Source organism: Chinchilla lanigera, unplaced genomic scaffold (assembly GCF_000276665.1).
Source record: "Chinchilla lanigera isolate Chin_1 unplaced genomic scaffold, ChiLan1.0 scaffold00094, whole genome shotgun sequence".
NCBI lineage: Eukaryota > Metazoa > Chordata > Mammalia > Rodentia > Chinchillidae > Chinchilla > Chinchilla lanigera.
The window spans coordinates 6,407,603-6,430,379 of NW_004955495.1; the positions used below are offsets into that span (position 1 = coordinate 6,407,603).

Below are 22,777 nucleotides of genomic sequence, written 5' to 3' on the forward strand. Positions count from 1 at the left end.
AAGTAGATGCTGGCCACACAAGCCCTGTCAGCACAAAACAGAAAGGCGGAGAAACTGTCATAGCCCAAAGGCAACACGGACCAAAGCCCTGTGAGATCCTGTGGCAGGGAACGGACACTAGAGAAAACTAAGGAAATCAAAATGTAGATTTTAGTTGAGCGTGGCGCTGCGCATCTGTCATCCCAGTACTCAGGAGGCTGAGGCAGGAGGATCAAAAGTTTGAGAGCAGCCTGGGCAATTTAGTGACTAGGCCAGACCCTGTCTCAAAATAAAGATAATAAAGGGCTGGGGATGAAGCTCTGTGCAAAGGCCCTGGGGACCACACACACACGCATGTGCACATCAAAACTATCAGTGCACAGCATGGTTGATAAGAATTCAGCAGTATTGATTAATAACTGGAACAGACAGAGCAAAATGTTCTTAACAGAGAAACTGAGGACTGGGATGGCCCATAGGCTTCCATTATCTACTGAGTTCTGTAAGGTGCTTTTTTTTGAGACAGGGTCTCCCTATGTAAGCTGTGCTGGCCTCAAACTCTCCTCAATTTTCCTGCCTCAGCCTCCCAGAATGCTTGTATGATAGACATGTGCTACCATACCTGGATTTTTTTTGTTGTTGTTGTTGTTTTTTCCAGTACCGGGAATTGAACTCACGACCTTGCACTTGCCAGGCAGGCGCTGTGCCACTGAGATAAATCCCCAGCCCCTCATACCTGGATTTATTAATAAATGTTTAAAAGTAAAAATAGTTGAAAGTAAAAAATAAACTGATAAATAAAACATAGAGCACTCGACCCACGATGTCATTAAAGATTAACTTGATCTGAGAGTTCATTTTCCTGTCCTGAGTGCATTATTTCTGCCACTCCAGCAGGCTGCAGAGTCGGCCCACTGGGGTGCGGGTGGCCTGGTTCTGACCAGAGGCTGGAACAGCACCCACAGGACAAGGACATCCACCATCTTTGAATTTTTCTTTTTCTTTGCAGGGCTGGGGATGGAATCCAGGGCATCACACGTGCTAGGCAGACGCTCACCCCTGAGCTCCGTCCCCAGCTCTTTTTATCTATCTATCTATTTATTTATCTTTTTTTGATACCAGCAGTCAAGCTCGGGACCTTGTGCTTGCCTGCAGGCCCTTGTGAAACTGAGCTATAGCCCTAGCCCCTCCAGCTCTTTTTATTTTCCAAGACAGGGTCTCGCTAAGTCACTAAGTTGCTCAGGCTGGATTTTTACTTGAGATCCTCCTGCCTCAGCCCCCTAAGTAGCTGAGATCACAGGTGTAGGCCACCATGCTCAGTTTGGGCATTTTATTTTATTTTATTTTTGGTACCGGGAATTGAACTCAGGACCTTGTGCTTCCCAGATAGGCGTTTATGCCGCTGAGCTGTATCCCCAGCCCCTAGCTTGGGTATTTTAAAGTTTTGAAATTGTGTGTGCCCTCAGAGCAGCTGGACACAGGCTGGAGCAATGTCCAGGAGCCAAAGGCGACAAGGCCAGGACTGGCTTATGGGGGGCGTTGCAAAAACCCAAAGGCAGTCCCAGCTTGGCATGTCGGGAGCACTCCAGGTACCCCGGGCTCCACGGTAACTTGTCCGGGAACCCCACTTGGCCCGCGCAGCGACCTCGACAGCAGCAGCGAACGTAGTCCCGATGACGGCTGAAGGGTGGAGAACTTCCTATATGCTCAGGGCCCTGCTTCCAACAACAGCCTCCATCCCAGCTATTTGAGAGGCTGAGGCAGGAGAATCCCAAATGCAAGCCTAGCCTGGGTACTTTACGGAGACCCTGTCTCAAAATAAAAATAAATAAAAAGGGCTGAGGATGGAGCCAGTAGGGGTGCCTACCCAGCACACATGAGGTAGGGCCTGGGTCCCATCCCCTGCACCAGGAAAAAATAGCGGAAAATTTTCCTCAGGCGGGCCCTGCAGCAGGTGTAATTGTCAACACCATTTTACAGATGGAGAAACGGAGTCTTCCAGCTCCCTCTGTCTTCATCCTCAGCCCCACAAAGCACCCGGAGTGCCTCCCCTTGGCCAGGCGGGTTCTGCATACGGACCATCCTCAGGTCAATCCTGTGCAATTAAACTCTGTCTTGGGCCGGCCGAGACTTGGGAGGCTGAGGCAGGAGGATCATCACGAGTTCAAGACCAGCCTGGGCTACAAAGTGAGCTCAAGACCAGCCTGAACTACACAGCGAGACCCTGTCTCAAAAAGACAAAACAAATTTTTTTAAAAAATTTTTATTTGAGACGGGGTCTTCCTAAGTAGCCCAGTCCGGCTCAAACGTTTGATCCACCTGCATCAGCCTCCCACAGTGCTGGGATGGCAGGTGTGCGCCACCACACCTGGCTCACTGGGATTTTATTTTACTTTTGAGTTTTCCCCCAAGTTTATTGTTGAAAGTTAGTGGAGTTTATGGTTCAACCTAAGAAGTTTAAGTATTATTTCAACTAATTAGGTGTTCTCAGACTTGCAGAAAATACAGATCAGGTGTACATGAGTTTTATTAGAATAATATTCAAACCATGTAGTCAGAATAGAACTAGAGGCCGGGTGTGGTGTCGCACACCTGTAATCCCAGCACTCGGGAGGCTGAGGCAGGAGGATCATCAGGAGTTCGAGACCAGCCTGGGCTACAAAGTGAGCTCAAGACCAGCCTGAACTGCATAGCGAGACTCTGCCTCAAAAACGACAAAAAAAAAAAAAAAAAAAAAAAAAAAGGAATAGAATTGGAATTTTTGTTTTGTTTTGCTTTGTCGTTTTGAGACAGGGTTTTGCTATGTAGCGCAGGCTGGCCTTGAGCTTGCAGCAATCTTCCTGCCTCAGCCTCCTGAGTGCTGGATGACAGGTGTGCACCACCACATTCAGCTTCATTGGGATTTTAAAACCTCCCTGTGAGGTCTGGGCTGAAAGGACCCAGCAACTAGGGCTCTTGCTCAGAAGGAGAAGCCTTGTGCTGTCACACACCGTTACCTTGGCAGCACCCAACAGTCCAGGGCTGCTGCTGCACCAGCCCCGCCTTAGTCATTCTTGATTGGAAGAGGCATTGTGTCACGTGCACTCGCAGATCAGTCAGGGGTGGTGTGGGGGGGCAGCTGTAACTCAAGGTGGGGGAATAAAAAGGTGAGATTGCTCCTGTTGAAAACATTTCCCCCTCATTCCTCAGACTTAAACCTTCTCTAAATGGTTTCCTAATAAAGAAAACAAAAGGCAGGTGCGGTGCACAAACCTGTGATCTCAGTGCTCTGGGAGGCTGAGGCAGGAGGATCTCAAAGTCATGCCCAGCCTGGGCAAATTAGACTCTGTCTCAAAATAGAAAATATAAAAAGGGCTAAGGATGGACCTAAATGCGAAGGTCCTGGGTTCCACCCTAGTACAGAAAAAAAAGAAATTCTAGCCAGGAGATTTATTTGTTGAATTTCGCCCCTATACCTATCAGCACTCAAATCAGGCTAATATTTTTATTTCTTGAGACACAAGAAAATATTCCAGAAACTTTCAATGCGAGGGTGGTGTGGTAGCTTTTCCTGTCTGTTGAAGTTCTTATACCTAGAAATAAAAATCGGCCCGGGAGGTTAGAAAATTAATATATTCTGTCGTGGGTTTATTTTTAATAAAGCATGATTGTGGGCTCTGGGTGTGGGAGCTTGTCACAGATTGTTGGTGCTCTGACGCCCACAGACAGATGGAAATCAACACTCTAGGTAGGTCACTTTGCAAGACAGTCACTTGCACTGGAGCTGCATCGTGTTTTCTCCCCCCCCAGAAACAAGCGCGCTGGCTGGGAACACAGCTGGACCATGTCTACGTGTTGGGCTGCGTTTTTTGTTTGTTCAGTTTTTTGAGACAGGGTCTCAGTGTGTAGTGCAGTCTCTGGCTTTGAACTCACTTTGTAGCCCAGGCTGGCCTCGAACTCACTGTGATCCTCCTGCCTCAGCCTCTCGAGTGCTGGGATTTCAGGTGTGTACCACCGTGCCCGGTCCTGAAAACCTTCCTCTGAATACCTCAGGATTTGAAGCTTGCCCGTTGTATTTAGCTCATAAAAATTAGGACATAAAAATGTTTCCATCATTTGAAACAAATGACCATGGTGCCAGCATGCAGTGAGGCCATTCCCACTCTAGGTGTCACTGGGCCAGGACAGGATGGAGGCTGCGACCCTTGTCACAGTATGGACGGACCTCGAGGATGCCGTGCTCAGCGAGAGACACTGGATGCAGGACACACTGCGTGGGCTCCATGGACAGGAAACACCCGCTACAGGCGACTCCGGAGACAGGAAGTGCACCATGGGGTTCCGGGGCTGGGGAGGGGACGGGTGAGTGCTCGTGGGACTTGGCGTTTGCAGAAGGTGATGATAAAATATGAAACCATCCCAGCGCCACAGGAGGCTGAGGCAGGAGGATTGCAAGTTCCAGCCCCAGCTGAGCAACTTAGCAATTTAGCGAGGCCCTGTCTCAGAGTGGGGATGGAGCTCAGGGTGCTGCCCGGGGCCAGTCCCCGGGGCTGCCAAACACGCACACTAGTGCTTCCCCTCTGCGCTGTGAGCACGCTGAGCCTCACTGTGCTGTACCCTCTAAAACGGTGCACTTCAGTTTGATGGCTTAAAAGGACCTCAAGGTGCTGCTCTCTTCTCCCTCCACCCGGGGCCCGGGAGTTCTCAGAGCTCCACTGAACACCGCTCTTTGTAGCAGTCTGACGGACTGTCCAGAGTGGTGTGGCAGTGCTCTGAAGAGCGCACAGTAAGGACACTCCTCAGTGCGCCGCAGGGGTGAGCGGGAGACGGCGCCCTCAGGTGCGGGGTCTCACCAGCAGCAGCTGGAGCTTGCAGCTTTCAAGGACGAGCTCACAGCAACTGCAGCGCCTGCTACCTGCATCGCAGGTTTGCAAAGCACTCTTCACCAAGGCTTCTGCTGTGAAAGGCAGTTTGGGCTAGAAAGCGCATTGCAGCTGGCGGAATCTCTGCGCCCCCAGTCGGGCCATGTCAAGCCCGCTCTGCCCGGAGCCAGCCGAAGTCCTCCTGGTCTCCACCTAAAATACGCCAGCTCAGCCCCTCGAATGGCTCCATTAAGGTGACGCGGTGGATCTGCACACGCGCATGCACAGCTGTGTCCGGGCGCAGGGTGGACGCGGACAGCAGGGATACGCTTGATGTCTGAATTACTTTCCTCAAGAAGAAAGTGCATGAGAAGGGACGGGCTGGGGTGGGCTGTGCCTTCCCCAGCAGTGCGGGGGATTTGGGGACAGGAGGGGATGGTCGCTAGGATTGAGTTTGATCCATTCAGTTGCAATTCTGTAGCAAAGAGAAAGCAAAAGGATTAGCCAGGCTAGTGGTGGCCATCTGTCAACCCAGCTACTCAGGAGGCTGAGGCAGGAAAGTCTTGAGTTCCAGACCCTGTCTCAAAATAAAAATGTGGAAGAGCTGGGGATGTTGCTCAGCGTGAAGGCCCTGGGTTCAAGCCTTGATGGGGGATGGGGGGCGGGGCACACTTAGCTTTGCGATGCGTAGGAAGTGGTTCAGAAGGGAGCTGGCCTCAGCTTGGGGAGGTGTGGGTTCCCTGGGTTGGCCCTGGGTGGCCTTGGGCATCACACTCCAGTGGGAACCACGCCAGCATCTGGGCTGCAGGTGGGTGCTGGCGGACATTGGGTCCTCGCAAGGCAGGGCAGGGGCTTCAAGTTGCGCTGGAGCCCTGGAAGGGCACAACATGCTCTAGAGGAAACCTATGTAGGAATTAAACCTGATGTCTGTGAGCTGCTCGGTTCCCTTTTTTTTTTAGTGGTACCAGGAATCGAACTCATGACCTCACACTTGCAAGGCAGCCGCTGTGCCACTGAGCTATATTATATCCCTGGCCCATTTTTGTCTTTTTGAGACAGGGTCTCGCTCTGCAGTTCAGGCTGGCCTTGAACTCACTTTGTAGCCCAGGCTGGCCTCGAGCTTGCAGTGATCCTCCTGCCTCAGCCTCCCGAGTGCTGGGATTACAGGTGTGCGCCACCACGCCTGGCTCGGTTCTCTTGTTGGACCCAGGGTACCCCTAGGGTGTTGGGGACACTGGGGCTGGGTCACTCTCTGGGGCATCCTGAGCCCTACAGGTGCTGAGCAGTAACCCTGGCTTCCACCTGCTCCATGCCAGGAGCTCCCAAGTTGTGGCAGCCACTCTCGTCTCCAGATACAGCCCAGTGTCTCCTGGGTGAGGGGAGAATCTCCCTTTCCCATGAAGAACCTCTCCTCTAGAGGATAAGCTACTCGGTCATCGTGGTGCACACCTGTAATCCCAGTACTCGGGAGGCTGAGGCAGGAGGACTGCAGAACCCATTCTAAGGAATTTAACAACTTAGCAAGACCCCCATCCTAAAAAGAATAAAACGGGCTGGGATGGCAGCTCAGTGTAAAGGCCCTGGGTTCCATCCTTAGTACCTCAAAGAAAAAAAAGCTCACATGGGCTAACTTTAAATTTGCCATCCTCCTGCCTCAGCCTCTTGAGTTGCTAGGATAACTGGGCGTACCACCATGCCTGTCTCCACCATGTCTCCTGCACACATATGTTCCTGGGCCAGCTGGCAGGACCTACATTAGTTCCTCGTCCACTATGAGTCCAGGGCGGGGGGGGTGGGGTGGGGAAGGAACTCAGAAGCTGCGCTTTGCAGGGGACCATGGTGCTCGTAGGCATATAGTTTATGTCCTGTTTAACAGATGGGGAGCCGGGCGTGGTTGGCGCATGCCTGTAATCCCAGCACTTGGGAGGCTGAGGCAGATAGATAGATCATTGCAAATTCGAGACCAGCCTGGGCTACAAAGTGAGTTCAAGGCCAGCCTGAACTGCAGAGAGAGACCCTGTCTCAAAAGAAAAAAACAAAACAAAACAAAAAAAAAACCCAGATGGGGACACTGAGGCCTGGCTGTGCCTGTGAGTGGCAAAGCCAGGATTTGAACCCAAGTCTCCCAACCCCATATCCAGAGCATTCTCCACCACAGAATCACAACTGGAGCTGATACCCCAAGCCCCCAAGCATGGCCCAGGTACTCACGCTGAGAACTGTGGCTTTTAAAGCCCTGGTGGGCTCTCTGGGAAGCTGAGGCAGGAGGATTGCAAGTTCTAACCCAGCATGGGCAACCTGTGACTTAGTGAGGCCCTGTCCCAAAATAAATAAAAAAGGGCTGGGGATGTAGCTCAGTGCAAGGGCCTTGGTTTCCATCCCCGGGACAGGAAAAGAATTTAAAAAGCCCTAATGGGGGAGGAGCCACGGCGTGGTCAGTGACAATTTTCTATCTCCAGCCCCAACCCCCTCAGCCTTCTTTAACATCCCCTGTGTGTTCCCCACTTCCCCACCCTTGCCTATGCCCCAAAAGGCCAGCCAGGTATGTTTACTGAGTCCCCAATTTAGGTTGCCCCCTTTTGTTTCTTTGAGACGTCTCACTGTGTGGTTCAGGCTGGCCTTGAGTGCCAGTGATCTTCCTGCCTCAGCCTCCCGAGTGAAAGGATGCCTGATGCGGGGTTGGCTTTAGAAGGCCTTTTGTGGCTCCCCAAACTCCACCCTCACAAAAAGGCAGAAGACAAATTTCACAGCCAAGTTTTCTTTAATGAGAAAAGAACATGTCCCAGGAGTCTGGGGGAACAGTCATGCCTCAAGGCGAGGACCCCTGCCCTGGGAGCAGAGCCGAGTTGGGTCCACACCGCCGAGGCGCCGAGGCCTCGGCCTAGCTGCTCTGCAGCACGCGGAGGGCGAGGCACAGGCGCTGGCGGGTGGCGGGGCTGCAGCCGCGCATGCGCAGGGCGCTCAGCGAGCAGGAGGTGCAGGGCCGGCCAGGCTGCCCGAGGGTGAGCCGCAGGTCCTCGCCTGCCCCGCTCAGCACCAGCCGGGCCTGGGTGCCGCTGAAGCTGGCCTGCAGGGGGGGGAGCCAGTCACGGACACGGGCGGGGGACACGGGGCTCTACCGACAGAGAAACTCAGGCAGGGAGGGGCTTCCCTGCCCATAGGCCCCCTATGAGACTCCCACGCCTTTTTCTTTTTTGCGATACACAGGTTGGAAACCAGGGCCATTGCCCGGAGCTCCATCCCCAGCCCCTTTTATTTTGAGACAAAGTTTCGCTAAGTCACTACTTTGCTCAAGTTGGTCCTGAACTTAAAATCCACCTGTCTCAGCCTCCCAGTACTCTAAAACTTTTTGTTCTCTGGGACCTGGGTGTTTCCTGGGGCCCCACCCCACGCCCCCTCACCTGCACGGTCTCATCGCTGAACAGCAGCAGAAGCACCTGCGGCGACACAAAGAACCGCAGCAGGCAAAGGCCCGGGGCGGCAGGCGGCGGGGGCGCTGGTGGGGCCCCCTCCTGCGGACAGACTGAGTCAAAGCTAGGGCCACAAGGTCCCCAGGCGCCGCACACCCCACCCCCGGCCCTGGCCTCACCTCTCGAAGTCGCCTCTGCATGTAGCAGGTAAAGAGCCGCAGGACAGCGAGCTTGGCACCAAGCCAGCTTGGCACGTCCCTCAGGGTGAACAACTCCAGCTTCCCGCGGGTGGGCAGGTAGCAGACTTGGCTGGAGGTGAGGGGGTGTGTGTGTCTCTGTCCTAGGTGCCCCAGGCCTGTGCACACCTTCCCGTCCAGCCGCACCCCTTTGGACAGTGTTTTTTTTTAGTTTATTTTTGTGGCTAACTCACTGAGTTATCCAGGCCAGGCTGGAACTTGAGACCCTCCTGCCTCAGCCTCCCATCATGCTGAGGTGACAGGCTCCTTATTATTATTCCTATCTCACCTGACCAGCACTTGCACGGAACACCTTCCTGGGCCATGCTACTGACAGTCACTTTGCCTCCTACCCTGCCACCTCACCTGGTTATTCCCTTGAGAAAAGCACTACCTGAAATCAACTTAGTCATTCATTTGTTTAGGGTTGTTCTCCTCTGCCAGGCAGGAACCCCTGCAGAGGTGTACAGTGGGTGCTTAATAAATACTTGAGGAATTAATGGGATTTTAAAAACGTAGGGAAGGAGCTGGTCCTCCAGAGCAAAGGAGCCCGGAACTCACCTTCCTGGGGGGCGCAGGGCCATGTGGGTACCATCTCGGAAGAGGACTGCACTGCCTCCGTCCGACAGCTGGTAGCCAAAGCCGTACTTGCTGGAATAATCCACCCACATGGGGGCACAGAGTACAGGCTGCTGCTCCCCTGGGGGGTCCCATGTGGCTGGGCACAGAGATGGAATGGGATGCAGGGTCAGGTTAGGGTCTCAGCAGGGTCAGCAGCCACAGGCATAGCCTGGATAGAGGGGTGGGGTGCTTTTGTGTGTGTGTGTGTGCGCGTGCTACTGGGCACCAATCCCAGGGTGTCTGCACTGAGCTCCATCCCTAGCTCTTTATTTTTTATTTTGAGACAGGGTGTTGCTAAGCCACTAAGTTGCCCAGGCTGGGCACAAGCTTGGAATCTTCTTGCTTCAGCCTCCCAGAGTCCCGGCAGCTGTCACAGCAAACCAGGAGGCAGAGGAGGTGTGGGCAAAAGTCTAAGGATTGGTCTGCTGACTGTCCCTTCCACGGGAGCCATTGGGGTCCTGAGACACCACTGGAAACGAGGAATTCTGAGTCACTATGTGCACAGCACTCTGAGATGTTGCTTCATTTTATTTAAAATTTTTGCCCTCAAAAGTAAGAGTAAAAAAAAGTAAGAGTTGCTTTATGTTGGTACAGTTGGACAAGTGGATTAACTTCTTTTTCCAGCACAGCAGGGAAACTACAGATGACAACAATGAACCCAGGATTCCTAAACAGTTAATAGAGAGCTGTGTGCAGTGACACAGGTCCCTACAATGCCAGGTCCCCAGGAGGCCGAGGCAGGAAGGTTGCAAGTTTGAACCCAGCCTGGGCAATTAAGCAAGATGCTGTCTCAAAATAAAATTTTAAAAAAGGGCTGGGGTATTACTCAGTGGTGAGCGCCGGCAGGTTCCGTGCCCAGCGCTGCAAGGATCAAAAACAAAAAGTAGGGGCTGGGGATTTAGCTCAGCGGCAAAAGCGCCTGCCTGGCAAGCGCAAGGTCGTGAGTTTGGTTCCCGGTACCGGAGAAAAACCAAAAACCAAAAAAAAAAAAAAAAAAGTAGAAGCCAAACGGAGGGCATCCTGAGGACAAGGCCCTGGGGTGCTGATTCCCAGCTGGGGTCTAGGGCCCTCCTCAGAGCAGGGCAGGAGTGGACAGAGGCTGAAGGGAGTGCGGAGGGCCAGGGCTGCTGGGGAACAGGTCCGTCTCAGGAGGGGCGGCACAGCGTGGAGGCCAGGCTCCCAGCTGAGTCCTCCCCGGCCCTGGGTCTCCTCTTTGCCCCAGGCGGCCCCCAGAGAGGCCGAGCAAGTCGGGGAGTCGCTGCACCCTGAGAACGCGCTCACAACCTCCCAGCCTCCTGAGGAGCTCCTGAAACACCCAGGGGAGTTGTGGCGGGGCCACGAAAACAAAGCCCTGGGCTGGGCCGGGCTCCTACCCGCAGGACCGGCGTTCAGGCACAGCTGAAGCTTCCTGATGGCCGCCTCCACTTCCAGCCGTGGGCTCCCCTCAGGGCCTGGGGGGACAGAGCTATCTGGGGGGTTCACAGGCCTGGGTTCCCACCAAGATGACCCCTCCAACCTGCCGCTCTGGACTCCTGCATCCAGGAAAATCTCACCCTCCCCCCCATTTCTAATTTTTATTTTGAGACAGGGTTTCACTAAATTGCATAGACTGGGCTTGAACTTGTGATCCTCCTGCCTCAGCCTCCAGCCAGGAAATCTTGTGGTTTTTGTTTTGTTTTGTTTTGCTTTTTTGTTTTTGAGACAGGGTCTTGCTGCATAGTCCAGGCTGGCCTTGAACTCACTATGTAGCCCAGGCTGGCCTCGAACTTGCAGCAATCCTCAGCTTCCTGAGTGCAGGGATGACAGGTGTGCGCCACCACACCTGGTTGGAAAATCTCAGCTTAAACCCAGGATTTCAGGTATCATTCCCATAATACACGGGGGAAGTTGAGGCCAAGAGAGGGGCTGTGACCCTGGTGAGACACCGCTCATAACCCCACTTCTAGGTGTCCATTGCCTGCCATGGTCCCCACGAGGACGGAGGGCGCACTCACCTGCCGGGTCGCTCCGGAGGGCCCCTTGCGTGAGCAGGTGCACAGGGCCCTCGGGGTCGGGAGCCCTTCTCTCAGATAGAGCCACCTTTGAGGGAGCAGCAGAAGTGAGGGGCTCCGGCCCTGCCCCCTTGGCCCGTTCAGGCCCCTCCTTCCACCCACCTTGCACAGCGCCCGGAGCAACCAGGTTCTTACGGGGATGAGCTGCCCCAAACCCATGCACTGGACTCAGTAAGTGGACGGCGTGAGCCCAGGGTGGGAACCAGGCAGCAGCGAGAGCCCCAGACTGGGGCCAGAGTTGGACACGGGGTTCAGCCCCAGGACGTCAGGACAGGACCCTCGGAGGGTCAGAGCTTCCGTTGGAGCTCAGGAAGCCTGCAGGGGGCTTTATTTAATTACTTCTTTCTGTGTGTATTTATTTAGAGTCAGTCTCACTGCATAGCTCAGTCTGCCCTTGAACGCACTGTGCAGTTCAGGCTGGCCCTGAACTTGCAGATCCTCCTGACTCCGCCTCCTGACTGGTAGGGTCGTAAGTGTGCACCTACATACACCTGCACATGGGGGGCTTTGCAGGGTCCCTGTCCCCCAATTTCTCACCTCACCGCCCCGCTCCATGGGATCTGGTTCTAGCCCCTCTGCTCCTGCACCGGAGTCCTCTTTGGGGGTGAAGGGGCCTGAAGGAGAAGGAACACGTTTTGGGGACAGAGCCAGGGCCTCATGCAGAGGGGAGGCATCCCCCACCGCACCTCCCGCCCACCACCAACGCAGAGACGCTGCGGGGTGCAGTACTCACGGGGTAGCCGGCACTCAGCGAGCAGCAGCCGGCCCACCTTCCGGAAGAGGCTGTCCAGAGGCCGGGGGACTGCGAAATTGGGGGGGCTGTGGCAGGAATGGGGTGGCAGGCGCTCTGGGGTGAAGCCCTTCCAAGAGAGGTATTTGGGGTCAGCCCTTGCTCTGTGGGACCAAATCCCCATCATCTGCTCTGCTGGAAGGAGGGGGACCCCGGCTGCAGCCACCCAGCTGCCGTCCCCCACCTGCGTGAAGAAGTCATCCTGGAGCAGCTGGTCCAGGCTGGGCCGCTCGGCCGGGTTGGGTGCCAGGAGGCGGGCAATGAGGTGGCGTGCACTGGGCGACAGGTGGGCAGGCTCTGGGTAGCGGCCATCGAGGATGCTCTGATACATCTCCGAGGGGGGTGCCACAGGGAAGGGCGGACTGCCGGTGAGCGCCGTGTACCTGGGCAGTTGAGGGTGGAAATAAAGCGCTCTGGGTGTGCAAGGTTTGCTTACACCTACTTGTACACACCTGGCCATGCCTACCCGCACAACCTCCTCTGTACACACTTTGTGTCCTACCGTACCAGGTGAGTCCCCTGCCGCCGCTGCCTGCCTGCCCACAGGGGCTCTCCAGTGTACACTTTTCCCATCCCAACCCACGCGGCTCCCACGCACTCTCCTGCGCAGGTCTCTCGCCCGCCCACACTTCGCACACGCGCGCACCTGTCCCCGCACACCTGCAGCCCCCTGAGGTGTGACTGAAAGAGAGGGTGAATGTTTAGACTTTAAAAACTGATCCCAGTAAAGGACACACTGCCATGAAAGCCCCTCAAGGAGACTTCACTCCCAACACCCTTATCCCACCATCCTGCCTGCTTTCTGAAGCAGCTCTGGCGCTCTCTTTCATGAGGGTCTTTCGTTGTGTTGTCCCAGCTGCCTCTATGTCCTGAATGGATTCAAAACGTTTTCCTCTCATGGCCATTTTGACTGTGAGGGAGAACCAGAAGTTCATGGTGGGAAATCCTGTGCATAGCGTGGGTGGAGGCAGCGCCCCGTGTTTATGAGCTGCCTTTCCGCTGGGTGGCGCTCGGCTGCAGCGGTCACCATTTCTGATCCCACCTCTTAAAAGGAGGAATTGTGATGACGCATGTACAGATGCCAAGTCCCTGTGATGAAAGTGATCGTTATGTATATTTTTTAAACGTACCAATAAACTTAATAATAATTTTTTAAAAACACGCTCAGGGAAGAGGACTCTCCAGAGCTGCTTCAGAAAGTGGCCAGCACCACGGACCAAGTGTGTGGAAGTGAGGATTTGATGAGAACGTATAACAATGCGTCTTTTACTGTAATACGTCTTAAAAATGTAGATATGAACTGCATATTTTGGGTTTTTTTGCTTTTTGGGGGATACCGGGAATTGAACTCAGGACCTTGCTCTTGCCAGGCAGGCGCTTATACCATTGAGCTATATCCCCGGCCCCCGGACTGCATATTTTGATCCTGCACATGACAATGATGGCAGATGTGTGTCCCCACCTGCCTGTGCCACCACACACGTGCCCCCACTCCTGCTTCCCTGAGCACTCTCACCTGGCCATGCCCGGCCCACCTGGTCCCCGCCCCCGCCCCCGCAGTCCTCCCGCGTCCCCCAGCCCCAGTGTGCCAGGGACCCCACTCACAAGACACAGCCCAGGGCCCAGATGTCCGACTGGCACGTGTGCCCGTTCCGGGACACCACCTCTGGGGCCAGGAAGTTCGGGGTCCCGCAGAGCACTCTGGGAGGGGAAGAATGAGGCTGTAGGAAGGCACGGCCCTCATGCCAGACCTTGACCCGCCCAGAGGGGCTCTCAGACTCCACTCACCTGTGGCAGCGGCCCCCGGGCCCCACCCGGGCAGCCAGCCCCAGGTCTCCGATCTTCACCTCCATGCTGTTGTTCAGGAAGAAGTTACCTGTGGGTTGGGGAGCCCCGGAGTGAGGGGGACGTGGTCTCCAGCTCCCTGCGGGCCCCTCTCTGCCCCCGGACTCACTGAGCTTCAGGTCCCGGTGCACAATGCGCCGCTGGTGCAGGTAGCGCAGGCCGCTGACCACGCCCCGCAGGTAATAGCGCACCTCGGGCTCCGTCAGGGTCTGCCTCGCTTTGAGCACGTGGGCCAGCGACTGCAGGGGACCAGAGAGAGGGGCGCCAGCCCCCGCGGGGACAGGTGGGAGCAGAGTGAGCCCAAGGGACCCACCCAAGAAGACAAGGTAAGAGCAAGTTGGCAGAGGCAGGCATGACTGGTTGGGGTGGGCACAGGTGGGCACAGATGGGCACAGGTGAGCCCAGGTATATTTAAGTTCAAGGGGTTCTAGCAAGGCACAACTCAGTTCAACTGAGCCAACAGCAAGAGGTAAACTCAGGTGTGTGCAGGTGGGAAGAGCTGGCCATGGGTGAGTTCAACCGGGCCACACAGAAACAATGAAGGGGAAGCCGGGTGAGGTGGCACACTTGTGTCATCCCAGCGCTCGGGGAGGCTGAGGCAGGAGGACCACACGTTTGAGCCCAGCCTGGGCAATTTAGCAATTCAGCCAGACCTTGGCACAAAATAAAAAAATAAAAAGGAATGAGGGTGTAGCTCAGGGCAAAGGCCATGGATTCAATCCCCAGAACCAAAACAAAAAGTTCAGATGAGCCCAGGTGGCCACACGTGACCTGAGCTGGACACAGGTGAACACAGGTGTGCCAGGTGAGTTGTTAGCAGAGCCTAGGTCCACACAAGGACATAAAAGATGCCCAGAGATACCCTTCTGTGGGCCCAGGAAGCACTGGTAGCCGGACAGAGGGCATTCAAAGAGCTCAACATGGGCACAGGTGGAACCAGCGAGGGAGGGAGAGAAGGAGTGACAGGGCCGGGCGCGGATGGGCGAGGGAGGCGAGACTGGGCATGCGCACACATCCCCCCCGCCCCCACTGCACCTGGCGGCCGCAGTACTCCAGCACCATGTACACGTGGTCGCGGTCGGCAAAGTGTCCGTGGAAGGCCACGATGTTGCTGTGGCGGAGGCCGCTGTGCAGAGCGATCTCTCGCTCCACCTGTGGGCACCACCCGCACATGGGGACCTCAGGGAACCCCGCAGGGCGCCCCCCCACATGCGCCATGCCCACCGCGGGAGGGGAGGCAGGGTCTTCTCTGGGAACGGAGCTCACGGAGGGATGGTGGTGAGGGCCGTACCTTCCCCCTGGGGCGCAGACGCCCTGCACCGCTCCCACTGCGGGGCACCACCTTGAGGGCGAACACGGCGCTGTTGGACATGTCCGTCAGCTTGTAGCAGCGGCTGAAGGCACCCTGTGGAGGGGACAGGTGCACCCAGGTGTGCCCTGGTGTGCCCAGGTGTGTAGAACGGGGCCTCGGGTGTGCAAGCCAGCGTGGGCATGGGGCCACAGGGCCCAGCCTCTTCACACATATGTGGACACACAAGTATGCATAGCTCACACCTAGATACAACACAAACATAGACACACACAGGTTCAAAGACACACAACACACACAACCTAACCCACTAACCCATGGACCACAGCAGACCAGACACACAACCTATGAACACAACCCAGTGAATACCTGGACACACAATACCACCCAGAGACTCAACACATGGACACATAAACACACAACACAACATCTGGAGACAAAACAAAAATATACAACACCCTGACACGGAACAAATGAACACACAAGACAACACACACAACTAGAACCCGTGGATGCACAAATACACAACACAACACAGGGATGCACAACACTGGAGTAGGACACATACAGCTCACACACCACTAATACCTGGTCACACAACCCAACACGGGAACATAGGATGCACACACAGAGACACAACCCATGGGCACACAAAGCATCACAGGAACACAAAACACTCAAGCAGACATAGCCAGACCCAGACGCACAAGCCTAGGGACCACAGCGCAGGAGCTGCACACAGGACACAATATCTGGACACAACTCAACCTCTGGACACACACATTCCACAGACACGCGAAAAGCATAAAACACAGACATACGATGTGGGTGAGGTACACACACACAACAGGACAGACTCATACAAAGGCACGAAGGCGCGCGCGCACACACATACACGCACACACACACACACACACACGCACGCACACACCCGCCCCGACACAAAACCCACAGATATCGCGCCCCACCCACGGCTTCCCGCCACGCATCCGCGGACGCCCAGCCACGCAGACACCGCGCCGGACCCCAAACTCTCGGAACGCGCGATACACGCAGGGACAAAAGCCAGGCGCACGACCCGCAGGGGCGCCACACACTTTGCGTCGCCCCGCGCGCACTCCCGGCCCCGCCCGGTCCCCTCCATCAGGCCCAGCCCCTCGCCAGGGGTCCGGTCCGCGGTGGATGACCCCACCTTGCCGATAAGCTTCCCCCGCCGGTAGACGCGCCCCGAGCCGGGGTCGCGCAGGAAGGCGGCCACCAGCTGACGACTCCTGCGCCGGCGCCTGGCCGCGGGCTCCATCTGCGCGGGGCCTGGGCGCAGCCGGACCGAGCGCAGCGCTGTGGCTCTGGGCCCGCGCAACCCGGGCGCGTCTTATTGGTGAGGGGGGAGGAGAGGGGCGGAGCCTGGACACTCCAGGGACAGAAACCCCGGGAATGACAGGTGCGCCGGAACCGGGCAGGCAGGACACCTCCGCCGCAGGGTCCAGCGATCGGGGACGGACTGTCCAGTGCCAGGGCGCGAGGCCCGCTGGTCTGTTCAGTCCTGCACCTGGGGACTCACTGAGCCCATTTCATCGAGCAAGAAACTGAGGCTGGAGTCCTTCACTGCTTTTCTCTGAAGACCTCCCAGGGAACAGGGATACGTGTGGGGAACTCGTGGGGCTCTCCCCAGAGTAAGTCTAGTGATCCAGAAAGTAACTGTGGGTCCTCTCTGTGGGTGATTCCTGAGCCCCACAGCATAATGTGGCCCTTGATCACCTCGGGCACTGGGAAGCCATGGCAGGATTTAGAGCAGGAGAGGAGCCCAGAACGGCTAGGGCTGCAGCCGGCGGTGAGGGGAGTGAGGGCAGTGCAGGAAGCGAGCAGGCAGGGCTGGGAGTGTGGGGACGCCAGGGGCCGGGGCACTGGGGGGGTGGGGGTGTCATACATGTGTGCAAGTCAGCATTGAGAAGGATGCGGAGCCGGTAGTGATGGCGCACACCTGCCGTCCTGATACTCTGGGAGGCTGAGGCAGGAGGATGGCAATTTCTAGTCTCACCTGGGCAACTTAGCAAGACCTTATCTCAAAATTAAAATAAAACATAACAAGGGCTGGGGATGTAGCTCATCGCAAAGGTCCTGAGTTCAATCCCTAGTACTGCCAGAGAAGAAAAAAATGGAGGACAGATGGACACCGCGGATTGTGTCTTGTGCCACAGTGCAGGGTGGAGATATCCCTGAGCTGGGGGTGTCTGCTTGCCAAGTGCTGCTACCACCCCTGCCCCGTCCCCATTTCCCAGGGGAGCACACAGGGGCCCAGGGACCTCAGGAAGGGACAGCACTGGATGTGACCCAGGCGGCCGCCTCTGGACAGCTCGAGATTAATCCCCGAATGTTACATAACACCGGGCATGGGGAGGGGCTAGCAGGGCTCCTTGTGGCAGGAATCAGGCCTTGGAATTTTCCAGAGGCTAGATTTCAGAACCCAGCCGACCCACACCACCGAGTTCACGAGACACCTTCTGTGTGGTCACATATCCACGTGGGGTGTCAGATGGGGGGCGTCAGGGTGCGGGGGGCCCCTGGGCACAGTGCATTTGATGGACCAAGATTCAGGTCCTAGCCCAGTATGGTGGCTCTCAGGAGGCTGAGGCAGGAGGATCAGCACAAGTAGGAGGCCAGCCTGCAGACCTGAGGCAGGGTCTTCTGTGGGACACGGAGCCCAGGGAGGGATGGTGAGGGCCTTAACTTCCCCCTGGGGCGCAGACCCCCTGCACCGCTCCCATGGAGAGGCGCCACCTTTCGGGCAAACACGGCGCTGTTGGACATGTTCCTCAGCTTGTAGCATAAGGTAACGTAAAAAGACCCTGTCTCAAAAAAAAAAGAGGTCCTTTGTGGGGCTCTGATCTCAGTACCAGGTTGCAGAGGATTCCAAGGCTGCTTCGGGATCGCTGGCTACGGCCAGGGAGCCCATGTACCCAGCTAATGAGCAGGTGCAGAGGTGGGGGCGGGTGGAGAGCTCCAGGGCACATGGCCTGAGCCACCGCATCACCAGGACTCTGGAGTCCTCCGGGTGCATCCATTAAGAAAATCAGGCGGCACGGCCTGCCATCCCAGCATTAAGCAATTTAGCAACTAAGCAAAACCCTGCCTCAAGATAAAAAAGAAGCCCGGCAGGGTAGCACACGCTTGTAATCCCAACACTTTCGAGGCTGAAGCAGGAGGATTGCTGCAAGTTTGAGGGCAGCCTGGGCTACAAAGTGAGTTCAAGACCAGCCTGAACTGCACAGTGGAACCCTGCCTCAAACAAACAAATTAAAAAAAGGGGGGGGGAGGTGCTGGGGCTGGGTGTGGTGGTGTACACCTGTCATTCCAGTACTCTGGGAGGCTGAAGCAGGCGGGTTGCAGTGTTTGAGCCCAGCCTGGGCAATTTAGTAACTTAGGGAGACCCTGTCTCAAAATAAAAACTAAAAAGGGCTGGGGGTGGAGCTCAGTGTAAAGGCCCTGGGTGTTCCTATGTCACATACACACACAGAGGAAGAAAGAAAATCAGTTTCTACTGTGTAATACACCTCCCCCCATGGTTCCGTGAGGTACTTATTAAGCACCTAGTGTATACAGACTCCTTTCACTCTTCGTAAAATGACAGCAGTTTACCTAAGGTATCACAAGGAGAGGGTGGAGACTTAGTCAAGCTGGGACTCAGGGAAGGCGTGTGGGACACCATGAGGTAGCCAGGCCCTTTCTGGGCAGCAGCTGGCCCATAAGTTTGGGCTATTCTTAGCCCCGAGTGACGGAGAGGAAGAACAAGGCTTAGAGCCGCTGTGAGCTCCTGGCCACTGGGCAGGGCTGTGAGTGGCCAAGCCCTGCCTGGGCTCTGGGCAGGGTGGACCCAGAAGCCCTGTCCCCGCCATATGGTCCCCCCAGCTCCTTCCCGGGCAGCCCCAGGGAGCGGTGCCAGGCCTGGCCCTGGAGCTGGGCAGGTGGCCGAGGCCAGAAGCATTGAGGGGGAACAGAAGGAGCGTTCCTGGCCTGCAGCCCTGCGGCCAGCCATCAGCTGATGCCACACACGACCAGCCCTACATCTCCTGGCTGCCCGCTGGGCTTCTCTGGCCCAGCCTCTGCCTCGGAGTGGGGCCTCCAGGTGGCGGCCCACGCCCCTGTTATCGGGAACCCCGCCCTCCTTGGCCAGCTGCCCCTAGTCCTGTGCTCCCCGCCCACCCCAGCCTGGCCGGAATTTCAGGGGGCAGCTGTGGGTGGATCCTCCAGTGTTCCTCGCCGAGGGCCTCTCACGGGCATCAAGGGCTGGGGCGGCTGCTTCGGGGTCTGGGTGCGCTAAATGTCACAGGACGGCTCACGGAGGGGCTGCGTGACATGGGTGTGATGCAAATTTCACCTCCCTTCAAGGAAACAAAGTGGGGCTGGGGGCTGGCTATGGGGTCCAGGAGAAGGTTTCCCACACACGGGCAGCGCAGAGACCCCAGAAATGAAGCAGAGGCCACCTGCACCTCCAAAGGAATGGGGGTCTCGCGCTAGAGACCAGGGAAGGGAAAACAGGATGTCCAACTTCAGTTCTTTTCTTTTTCTTTCTTTCTTTCTTTCTTTCTTTCTTTCTTTCTTTCTTTCTTTCTGTAATGAAAATTGAACTCAGTCCTTCACACTGAGCTCCAGCTCCAGCCCTTTTTAGTTTTTTATTTTGAGACAGGGTTTTGCTAAGACACTAAGTTGCCTAGGTTCAAACTTACAATCTTCCTGCCTTAGCTTCCCTAGTAGCTGGGATAACTGGTGTGCACCACTACCCTCAGCTCAACTTCATTTCTTGAAATCCACACTTGAGAATGAAATAGACTTTGGTGTGTGTGTGTGTGTGTGTGTGTCTCTTTTTGAGACAGGGTCTCGCTACGCAGTTCAGGCTGGTCTTGAGCTCACTTTGTAGCCCAGGCTGGTTTCAAACTTGCAACAATCCTCCTGCCTCAGCCTCCTGAGTGCTGGGACTACAAGCATGCACCACCACGCCTGGCTGAAATAGCTTTGTAATAAAATGAACAGAGACATTTATGGCGGCACAATTCACAACAGCCAAAAGTGTAAGCAGTTCAGGTGTCCATGGATGGACGAGGAACCTAGTGAGGTCATCTTCACGCTGGGAAGTCACTCAGTCAGAGTGTGACAGTCCCTGCAGCGTGGAGGGACCTTGAGGACACCACACTTAGAGACACCACATACAGAGGACACCCAGCGTGCACTCTGTGGACACGAAACGCCCGGCACGCGCAAATCCGGACAGGAAGTGGAATTGGTTGCCGGGGCGGGGAGGGGACAGGTAAGTGCTATGGGGACTGAAGGGGCTTCCTGCTGTGGTAATGGGATGTTCTGGAAGTGGACGGCAGTGACAGCTACACAGCCCCGTGAATGTGCTCCATGCCGCTGAGCTGTGCATTTAAAATGGCTAAGATGGCGCGTTTTATGTTACATATTTGTCACCACAATAAAAAAGTAAAAAGCACTGTATTTTTCTTCCTCCCCAAACCCATTTCTAAGCCTCTCTCTATCTCTGTTTCTGTCTCTGTCTCTCTGTCTCTGTGTCCATGTGTCTCTGTGTCTGTCTCTGTCTCCCTCTCTGAGATAGTAAATCATCATGTAGCTCAGGCTGGCCTCGAAGTAGCAGCAATCCTCCTGTCTCAGCCTCCTGAGTACTAAGATTACGGATCTGGCCACTAAGACCCTCGTTTTAGAAGGAGAAAGTAAGGCAGATCAGTGTGCTGGGCCCAGGGTTGCTGTTTGTAGAGTCAGGGTAGTTTGTAGAGTCAGTCACCCCCTGAGGTGGGGGGCTGTCTGCCCGTACCATTCCCATCGCTGCCTTCAGCCCCCATGTGAGCCCTGTTTCTCCCAAGCCTCCCTTCTCCCGCTGACCTGGGATAACTCCCCAGACTCAGCACATTTCTGAGAAGCAGTGCCTGGTAGCTTCGCTCAAAATACCTGCGGCAGGTGGAGGCGGCTGCTGAGCCAGCGGGCACCAGGTCCCCAGAGGCCCGGAGGCTCACGGGGCTGGCATGGGGTCCCCGCACCCGCCTCCTTCTACAGGGCACCAGGACTGTGCAGCAGCAGCTCCCAGGTCCACGCTGGTCTCCTGGCCTTTGGTGAGCACTCGTGGTGTCCTGCGGGCCAGGACTCGTGAGCCTCAGCCGCCGCCACCGTCCCCAGGGAGCAGCACTCCAGGAGCAGAGGAGCCGGCAGGGCCGGGCTGCAGGAGGAGCCCCAGTGCAGGGGTGGAGGGGACACCTGGACTTTGTGGCCAGGTCCTCTGAGCTCCTGCAGCCCCAGGATCAAAGCTGCCCCCTGTGGCTTGGATTCTCAGCGCCCTCGGGGCCAGCTCCTTTGGAAGCTTCGTCTCTCTCACCCTCTGCCACACTTCCCCTCTTTTTTTCCATCTTTCTGGCCAAGTCATTCCAGTCCTCCTGAAAGCTTCCTGTTCCCTAGCTGGCCTGGTGGCACACACCTGTCATATCAGCCCTCTGGGTGGCCAAGGCAAGATTGCAAATTATAAGCCCAGCCTGAGCAATTTAGCAACTTCGCCTGATACTGTCTCAAAATTTAAAAAAAAAAAAAAAAAAAAAGCTGGGAGTGGCTCAGTGCCAAGGCCCTGGATTCAGTTTCCTAGTACTGGCTCCTGGGGGGATCCTCCCTGTTCCCTTCCTGACGTCCAAGCTCCCCTTTCTTCACCTCCTCTGGCCAGCCTTATCCAGGGAGGTCACTAAGTTAGCACCTACTGCAGGGATGTTGGTGCTGAGAGTCATTCTGGAGAACAGGGTCGGAGCTGGTGACCATTTGGCTCCTTGAAGCCCAAGCCCATCCTGAGATGATCATATAGGCGGGCCATGCTGCCACATCCCTGGGGGAGGGGACAGAGTGTGGCCCTCATGGCCTCCAGCCCACCCCTTCCTCTCCCAGCCTGATTGCTCCAGCCTATACCAAGCTGCTTCTGCCCCAGGATCTTTGCACATGCTGCTCCTCCTCCCAGAGCCTTCCTTGCCCCTGAGTATTTGCCTGCTACTCCTGGTCACTTTTAAGGAGTCAAGCAGGGAAGTATCCCTTTACTCCAGAGGCTACCCGTGATTCCCAGCTCTGACCTGTGTCTGTTTATGTCATGGTCCCATAAAATTTTGTTTGATATATTTTTTTTTTACAGGTTTGCTGGTTTTCTGTCCTACCAGAGTAGGAGGAGCTCACCCACAGGTTCTGGGTCCCTCTTTGTCACTATTGTGTCCCCAGCAGTCAAGCCTGAGCTGCCCATGTCCCTGCTGACACAGGAGGCACCCTCAGGACCCGGCGCCCCTGGGGATGCAGCCTCTGCAGGTGCAGCTCCAGCGGGGGATCCCTCGCCTGCGTCCTCTCCCCCCTTGGACCAGCACTGACCTCAGTTCAGGAACACTGATCAACTCTAGCAGCATCTGGGGGCTGCACGGGCACTGGAACTGGCTGGATTTCTACAGGAACAATGCATCCTTCCCCTGCATGGGTCTTTTCATTAATTACAACAGAAGGGACTCAGCGTCATATGGATCCTGAGCCAGAAAAGGACATTAGGTTTAAAAAAAAGAAAGGCTAAGCCAGCCTGGTGCACACCTGTAATCCCAGCACTAGGGAGGCTGAGGCAGGATTGTTGAGAGTTCAAGACCAGCCTGGGCTACGAAGTGAGCTCAAGGCCAGCCTGAA

At 55.9% G+C, this 22,777-nt stretch overlaps 2 protein-coding genes across 14 annotated transcripts in view; one reads left to right on the forward strand and one right to left on the reverse strand.

The window, feature by feature from the left end:
• Positions 1 to 7,569: 7,569 nt before the first annotated feature.
• Positions 7,570 to 16,843, reverse strand: Plk5 (polo-like kinase 5). Of its 13 annotated transcripts, XM_013505281.1 has the most exons (16): positions 16,275 to 16,843; positions 15,065 to 15,178; positions 14,809 to 14,925; positions 13,883 to 14,012; positions 13,717 to 13,804; positions 13,534 to 13,629; positions 12,724 to 13,017; positions 12,113 to 12,311; positions 11,872 to 11,998; positions 11,676 to 11,752; positions 11,082 to 11,166; positions 10,461 to 10,538; positions 9,028 to 9,184; positions 8,410 to 8,615; positions 8,222 to 8,343; positions 7,570 to 7,935 (listed from the first exon to the last, which is right to left on the reverse strand). In XM_013505281.1, the coding sequence occupies exons 1-16, from the start codon at positions 16,380 to 16,382 to the stop codon at positions 7,702 to 7,704; spliced, it is 2,232 nt and encodes a 743-aa protein (XP_013360735.1). In that variant the 5' UTR covers positions 16,383 to 16,843; the 3' UTR covers positions 7,570 to 7,701. The 13 variants fall into 13 exon arrangements, with proteins under 13 accessions (XP_013360735.1, XP_013360743.1, XP_005406017.1 ...); XM_013505289.1 differs by lacking the exon at positions 12,724 to 13,017 and having other exon boundaries at positions 16,275 to 16,841; XM_005405960.2 differs by lacking the exon at positions 12,724 to 13,017 and having other exon boundaries at positions 8,222 to 8,332; positions 8,410 to 8,539; positions 16,275 to 16,838.
• Positions 16,824 to 22,777, forward strand: part of Pcsk4 (proprotein convertase subtilisin/kexin type 4) — a 35,827-nt gene continuing 29,873 nt past the window's right edge. The window contains exon 1 of the mRNA XM_013505058.1: positions 16,824 to 16,913. Within this exon, the coding sequence (XP_013360512.1) occupies positions 16,824 to 16,913 (90 nt within the window). The remainder of the gene's footprint in view (positions 16,914 to 22,777) is intronic.

What these genes read in the sequence shown, in the direction of transcription:
- Plk5 (XM_013505279.1), bottom strand. Translation starts at nt 15,346, where the DNA reads ATGTTTGTGTTGTATCTAGGTGTGAGCTATGCATACTTGTGTGTCCAC. An exon ending in GTCTGCGCCCCAGGGGGAAG is followed by an intron (nt 14,926 to 15,064) that starts GTACGGCCCTCA and finishes TGGTGCCCACAG; the next exon opens with GTGGAGCGAGAGATCGCTCT. An exon ending in TCAGCGATGAGACCGTGCAG is followed by an intron (nt 7,936 to 8,221) that starts GTGAGGGGGCGT and finishes CTCTGTCGGTAG; the next exon opens with AGCCCCGTGTCCCCCGCCCG.